Source organism: Lepidothrix coronata, unplaced genomic scaffold (assembly GCF_001604755.1).
Source record: "Lepidothrix coronata isolate B3197 unplaced genomic scaffold, Lepidothrix_coronata-1.0 Scaffold48, whole genome shotgun sequence".
NCBI classification, from domain to species: domain Eukaryota; kingdom Metazoa; phylum Chordata; class Aves; order Passeriformes; family Pipridae; genus Lepidothrix; species Lepidothrix coronata.
In genome coordinates this window covers 1,833,218-1,841,014 of record NW_016690228.1, presented here as the reverse complement: position 1 = coordinate 1,841,014, position 7,797 = coordinate 1,833,218, and the positions used below count along the sequence as shown (strand labels likewise).

The following is a 7,797-nucleotide window of genomic DNA, read 5'->3' as shown; positions in this document are numbered from 1 at the left end:
CTGCTCCATTTTCCTTCGAATTGTAAATTGTGGGTCTATCGATTCCAAATTTCTTTGTGGTCTTAAGAACACTACAATTTTTAGAAAGAGAGATTTTAGTTTAAGAACGAATACTTTGATTTATTTATTTCTAAATGAAGCAAAATCCTTAGGCACTACCTCCAGCAAAAACTGTTAGAAAATTTGTTTGTCCTCAGGAGGACAGTAAAATCTGATTTCGGATTACAATCATGAATGGTATTTTTTGGATATTGCTCTGGACAGCTTCCTGCGCCATCAATGGAGTGGATAATTTCTGAACCAAATCTTAATCTCAGTGGGCAAGTTTTATCATATGATTAAGCATCAGCACTGTCCCTTAGAGAGTCTGATCTGTACAAAACTCTATCTTAACATGGCAGGAAACACCTCCTATTCTTTTAAGTAGAACTCTCTCCTACAAGACGCTGAATTGTGTAACAAGCTGTGACAAGCTTCCTACACAGAACAAAATGCTTACTAGATAGGGTTATGTTAAAAAAAAACCAACAAACCAATAAAAAACCCCACCACTCAGCAAACAGATTAATGTAGGCAGACTTAGCCATTCAGTAACTCCGCCTACATTAAAACACTGTATAGCAAATGTTACAGTGCACAAAGTCTTTGCAGTACTGCTTCCCACCAATCCTATCAACTTTATCACTTTGCCCACATATAGTTCCTTGAAATAATTACATGACATTTCCGCACATATGCACCTCTACACTTCCATTTTTGTGGTCAATGACTGTTTTGAGCGGTTTGGAAGAACAAGATGTACGGTCAAAATGCAACCATCATCTGTTTGCCACTTTGCCATTTTGCTTCAGAAAATGCAACTGTCCCATGTTTGCCATTCAAATTATAGGCCAACTAGATTATTATGGAAAATTATACTGCTCGAAAGAAAGAAGTGTTTTGTATCACTATTTTCACGCCTCTCTCCTGAATGCAACATGAAACCCTGAGTACCAATTAATGGTGTGGAAAGCACAAAGCCTAGAAACCTCTGGTTTTATATACAGCTACTGCACAGTCTCAATTTTGTTAATTTAATGCCATTATTGAATTTCTAGGACAATTTCTAGGTCCATAAGTAATGGGACAGAAGAGAGGTGCCTTTTGTTTCCTAAAAGGCACATCAATTGGAAGTGTAAGAACTGCTAATAGCACCTACTAGAGGAGTGAAAAAAGATTAATTACTCTTAACTGTAGGAAAGGTACACATGGGTGCAATCACAATCATAGTTTAAAACTTTTCTCAGGCAATTGAAATTTGCTACATCTATTAAATCAGTAATTTCTGGAATGCCATATTAAAGGCTATTTGTTAAACCAAGCTCCTTTTAAATAAACACCTAAATACTACAGTTTTATCTTAGTAAACTATTCTTTTTGATGTCACCAGAAATCCCACTGGCAGAGTGGGAGTGTGTCCTGTAGCAAACGTGCTAGACTGAGAACTACAGATAGTGACTGCAGCTCAGTTCCCTTCTCCAAGTGGACTACACGTCTTCATCAGTGTCACCATTCAGAAGGATCTACTCGCAGGTGCACACATCATAAATAAAGACTTCCATTGTGCTGACCTCCCACACTTAGCATGAGACTAGCAGAGCCATGCCTACAGATGCAAGAGGTCCACACTTGTACTGATGTTTAATCTTTGCCTGTGTAGACGGCAAACTGCATGCTTGGAATTGAATTCTGTATCCAAAGTACAGTGTATCAACAGATCTGTGCTTCCTAACATTTTGTAGAGAGGCTACATACAACTGTGACTGCACATACCCAAACATACAAAGGCTGTTAAAAGACTTACATATGGTGAAAAATATATAAAATGTTATTTACTAAAGTACACAGTTTAGTATGGCCACAATAACAACAAAAAAAAATCAAATCCCAAGTTTTCAAAGCACAGAAACTATTCCAAGTGCAGCCTTCTATTAAACTCCAGGATTGTACTGTGTTAAAGTTTCTGTATAAGCAACTCTGTAATAATTTATTGGAGACTGCTCCTAAATTTTTTAGGGGTGAAATAAAAATCTCCTATCACATTTATTAAAAACTGTAGTTGCAATTTCTAAGATTTTCTAGTTCACTGTACAACTCTAATCATCTGAGCTTTGCTGGCTCTGATGGATGAAATACATCTAGATAAAATGCTTGCAGAGTAATAACATGTTTAAATGGTATTCAAAAGCCACTGTAGCTTTATCATCAGTAGCAACATTTCAAATGATTCTCTACAAAAGCATTAGTTCAGAATTATGTTCTATTTTCACAGAATCAGAATATTATTACGGTCTTCATTCAGTTTGGCCACAGCTGCCCTTGCTTAAGCCTTTGCAAAGTCAGTATGAATGTTCCAAGACCCACTTCCTTCCAATTTCAGACTACAACTGTCTGTTACCAAAAACTATCAGCATTACTTTGTCATTTCCATTCTTGAAGGAGACATACATTCATCCACAAGGAAAAAAGCAGATTAATCCCAGGCAGCGAGAAGCTACAATTTTTTTATTTCTCAATAAAAAAAGCTTAATTAATTAAAACCCAAAACTTAAAAAAAAACACACTCAAAAGCATTAGCTGTAAAGGTTTCCATTATACACTGAATTTAAAGAAAAATGTTCTAATACAGGAAGTTTTGGCAGTCCTGAATGTTGCTTGCTTCTCAGCACTACACGTATTTTCCAGCAAGGGGAGCCCATACCTCACACACACACCTGAATGTCTACTTTTTACTCTTTTGAAGAGTGAGTTTCTGCTTTTTGAACCCATGGCCAACCCATATTATTCTGTAGTGCTTGTTCCAATAATTTTTTTAAGAAGTATTTTGTACAAGTTTCAACAAGTTAGATGTGTAATAGTTAATAACACAATACATATTCAACATACCACAGGCAAGGACAAGCTTTCTTGTGAAAATTTTCATTTCTGTACTGAGTTCCAACGCACAAAGGTGCACTATTAATTGCACATAAAGGAATTTAGTGTCCTAAGTACTTAGTCTGACAACATTATCCTTCAGGTAAACCACAAAATGATTTAACCTGACTCTAAAACTAAATGACAAAAAGAAGGCTGGACTAATGACCTGCAGAGATGAAGTCAGGTCAAAAGTTTATAGCTATATTTCTCTTTGATTGATTTATTCACTCTAAATTTAAATAACAGAAAGGCAATAACCCAAATTAAAAAAACATGTAGTTGTAAAAGTCATTTTCTGTTGTAACTTCCCAAGGTAATAAACACTAATATTTGCATTTGGCTTAAGATGTGAATGACAGGAGGTATCTATCCGTGCCAAATGCACAAGCTAGTCTGTGTTACTCCTTTCATTTAGAAGAGTAAACCAGTAACAAATGTAGATTAACAGAGATCAAGTGCTGCACTAATAGAACCACCTCAAGGTTTCTCTGTTAGAATATTCATCAGCAAAATGTCAAGTTAGTGTCGTATCATCATCCTAATTTAAGTTTTTCAACTTCCCAGTATCAATTCTTATAGTCCACACTTATTTCCTTTATGGAGCTGATTCCTTACACACGCTGCCTTCTATGGTTTTATAATCAAGAACGCTGTGGCAAATAGCAAATATTGTCAACTAATGAACTGAACTAAGAACGAAACATCTGCTGTGATGGAGCTTCAGTCCTTAAAGCATTTAAAGTCTGGGGTGGTACAAGTGTGACTTCCAGAGTGGCATCTGAATGGTCACACAGGAAAGTTTCCTTAACAGTAAACTAAATGTTGGCATTTATCATTCAATATTTGTGGTCTTGATTTCAATCTGAAACTTTGGACAGTTTCACTACCTTCTAAACACTCTTCTAATTTAGGGTACCTGGAAAAAACAGTCATATTTAAAAAAAAAAAACAAAAAACAACAAAAAAAAACAAACCCAAAACATCTGCCTATCGAATAGTTACAATGGGTTTAATTGTCTGACAATTGACTATTGATACAGTATAAGATCCTGATAGCCCAAACATGGCCCACTTGCAAATTAGTGCCATGACTTTACATACCATGGCAATAAGACCCTGGAGAAAAAGAAAACAAAAGCAGCAGCAACAAAGTCCTCTAATGTACCTGATTTTCACTATGAACAGAAGTTTGACAGTGTATTAACAGTTTCTTTTGGACAGAAATCACTATTTTTGCTTGGCTGATTTTTTCAACTTTGTTTCTTCAGATATACTTCTTCTAGTTAAGTTAGTTATGCACCTGCATCAATAAATGCAGATGGGAGTAGGATATTTTAATAGTCAGTATCTACAAAAAAAAAGTAAAAGAAGGGTAGAAAAATTAACTGCTGTTTGAGTACAACTTTTATAAACTCTGGAAAGTAATGCAAGCAAATAAACCTACACTAAAAATAGTTCTTGGAGTGTATGTGAAAAGTTGTTTTGCCAGACTTGAAAACAGTGACACTCTTCACTCATTTACTTTCAACACTACATATTCTACAGTAAATTAACATGCATCCTCTGAGGTATTTAGTCTTATAGACATTCCCTGAAGAGTAGTGTCTTTCATCCTTAGCCACATGGGGCATTTGCCATATATTCATGTTTCTGAAAACACAAAATTAAGTAAATTATATATGGAACACCTACCATTGTCACTGTCTCCTTCAGATGGGATACTGTAGCTAAAGTTGTCCCATGTTTGTGCCTGTGTAAGTGTGTTGAAGGAGATAGGAGGAAAACTGAGGGATGGGTCTGTTGGAGGGGAGTGATAACCAGTCCAGCCATGGGGGGTATAAGGACCGGAGGTGGGATAAAAGTGGGCAGCAGCATTTCATATATGGCATTAGGATTGTATGGTAATGACAAAGATGTAATTCAAAGGTGATTAATACAAAATGCATAAATTTTGAGAAAAGAATGAAAGATGGTGCAGGATAAAAAGAATGAAGAGTTAAATGTTAGTATTTGCAAATCATACATTATATGTGCAGTTAAGCCTGTTAAGCTTAGCAAAATCATTGTAACCACAGCACTTCATACAACTTGTTTACAAACAAGTTTTAAGAAAGAGTACCCATAGATTCTACATAATAGCCTCATAAAAGCCTTGACTCTGAATCAGAATTTATTGCTCTGAGTAAAGTCAACACCGGTAACAGAACACAGATTTATGGGAAATGACAAACAGTCTTCAATTATGCTGGCAATCAGGATTCTCGCTATTTTCCAAAGTACACAGATAATGCAGTTAGAGAAGAAAACAAATGGAAAGAATAAATATCCAGATATTAGAAAAACAGTAACTAGCACTCAAATGAGGGAAAATACTGTCAAGTTTTAATGACTTTTATGTGTTCCAACAAACTTGAAATACAAGCATGTCCAGCACAGATACTATCATTGTGCTTCAAATCCTCTACAAGCTCCCAAAGCTGAAGACACTAGATTCACAAGTAAGAATATGCTATATAAACAGTTGCAAGGGAACAACTTCTCACTTCAGAATACAAACTGCTTTATGACTTTGAGGTTTGTCAGTGCTTGTTTCAATCTGACAGTACAAATTTGTTTGTCTGTGTTGCTGTCACCTTGTTCAGCAGAAAGTAAGAAAAACAGTGACCTAAAAATGGCACAGAACAAAAGCAAAAAATATTCTTGATTGCAAGATGTATTAGTATCCGTTCAGACTGGAAGGTCTGGCATATTAAAGATACTGTGGCAAGACCTTGGCAACTCTCAATTTCAGTCATTCTGAACATTTTAATCAATTGATGAATGAAGGAGGTAGATTTCAAATTTATTAGTTATTTCAAATGGTTCCTTTTCAAGGACCAAAAGCACTTCCCAAGAGCAAACTATGGTTCTAAGAAAACTGGTAATTATTGTTTCTTTTCAATAATATTTTTTAAGGTTTTCAAAATTAATGTGAATTTGAAAAGTCCACACTCTATGAAAGTATTTAAAATACTTTCGGGAGGAAATAACTTGAAAAATTAAAAAAAAAGGCTCTCTCTTTTACATTCTATGTAAACATCTGACCCTTGAAAAGAATCTGTCGAGAAATCTAAACACATTCATTACCTTTCAAAACTTTTTCTTTGGGTACTTAGGGTTCTTTCTGTCAGCCATCAGATATGAATTTTCCCAATGTTTTGCCTAGTTTTAAAATGAAAAATAAAAGGACCTTCAGTCCTGAACACATATCAGTATGTACTAACACAGAAGTTTAAGCCACTGTGGTTTATCCTCTGGACACAATTCTAGTTGTGCGTGTACTTCAAAAAAACTGGAATCCTTACCAGACATAGAACAGTTTACTTTCACCTTTCCAAGAGACATAAATCATTATGAAATGATGAGGATGGGGGAAAGTCAAGTAGAAAGCAACATTCATTTAAAATAGATGAAAATAAACACAGTGAAAATAAACTCTCAAATTCCTGAAAAAATACGGCTGCATATATTTTCATTGAAAATTTGCCACTATTTTTTCCACAGAGCATGATGTACGCATTTTAGTTAGAACACTTCAATGTTGTGCAATCTTGCACATGGTTTTAAAAGATTTATAGAAGCAACTAATTCAAATGTAAGCTCTAATGAAGTTAAGTTTAACTTCATTAGAGCTTACATTTCCAATGAGTTTTAACACTTCACCTAAGGCCATGAAGAACTTAAATGAAAAAAGCTATTAGAATAAACTACAAACTAAGCTGAAAAACTTTCCTAGATCACAGAAATGCTGGACCTCTACACTAGTTCAGGTCTAGGGCAATAAAGCAGTATATAATTAAGAAGTGCAAATTCTGACAGTGATAGGATGGTTCAAACTCACAAAACTTGCACAAAGTTTTAAAGGAAACATGAAGAAACTAGAGACCTGGCAAACTAATCAGCTTTAAAAGGAAAACCATGCCAGTATTTTCTGTCATGCACTTTTATCTGTATATTTTTTTAGGTATTAGCAAAAAAAATTTTAAAACTATTTTTAAAGCAATTCTATGGTGGGAGCAGAACAGGAAACAATATGAAGCTTTACTATGCCTTTGCACGGCTTCATTTTGTTACGTGGTACTACATAGCTAATATACTGTATTTTTATGTGAAGTTGGACCTAAAGTTTTACTATTACCATGTTCCCCTATTTTACCTTGCTGTAAATTTAAGTTAACATGACTGAAACTGTATGTGATCGGGTGACTGTTGCATCTGACATGGAAAAGAAAATAAGTTCAGATTATCAAGTTTACTGCAACCCATACTGTGACCAAAAGACTACAGTATAGTATATACTATACTGTATAATACTATAATTCTATAGTGTTGGTATACTCAAAGTTATTAAAATGTATGAACTTGAATTAGTATAGTGCAGAAAATGAGCAGGTTCTAACCAACTGACTTTGGTGTTCACTATACACAGGCTATACACAGCTGCCATATAATTGGGAAAGAACTGTAGGAGTTGTGTACACCTTGTCTTGCATGATATGACTTGAAAGTTTTGTTGCAAAGGACTGCAGCACATTACAATCCTGTCTTTCTAAAAATTCTCTCAAAAAGAGTCAATAGGCTATTTTGCCCTGACCTATTACAGTCATTAAGTATAGGAAATCTTGGCACACTGATACAACCAAGATGTGGAAGCGCACATTAAACTATCAAGAAGTCATGGTCTTGCATACTCTCCAACAAAGCTGCTTCCAGTCCCTGCAGCAGATTTCACTGGTGGCTCAGAACACAGGCCACATCCCATGAAAGCAGCAACATGGCACGGGCCTGTTTGCTTTCACA

General features: G+C 35.3%; 1 protein-coding gene across 4 annotated transcripts in view; it reads right to left on the bottom strand.

Annotated features, from left to right (window-relative positions):
- Nucleotides 1-7,797, bottom strand: part of LRCH1 (leucine rich repeats and calponin homology domain containing 1) — a 116,492-nt gene that overhangs the window by 26,277 nt on the left and 82,418 nt on the right. For 2 of the 4 annotated variants that reach the window (XM_017815027.1, XM_017815026.1), the window contains exons 16-17: nucleotides 4,651-4,755; nucleotides 1-71 (exon numbers count right to left, since the gene is read on the bottom strand). The exon at nucleotides 1-71 is cut by the window's left edge and continues 42 nt beyond it. In XM_017815027.1, the coding sequence (XP_017670516.1) occupies nucleotides 1-71; nucleotides 4,651-4,755 (176 nt within the window). The remainder of the gene's footprint in view (nucleotides 72-4,650; nucleotides 4,756-7,797) is intronic. The other 2 variants (XM_017815030.1, XM_017815028.1) reach the window with 1 other exon arrangement.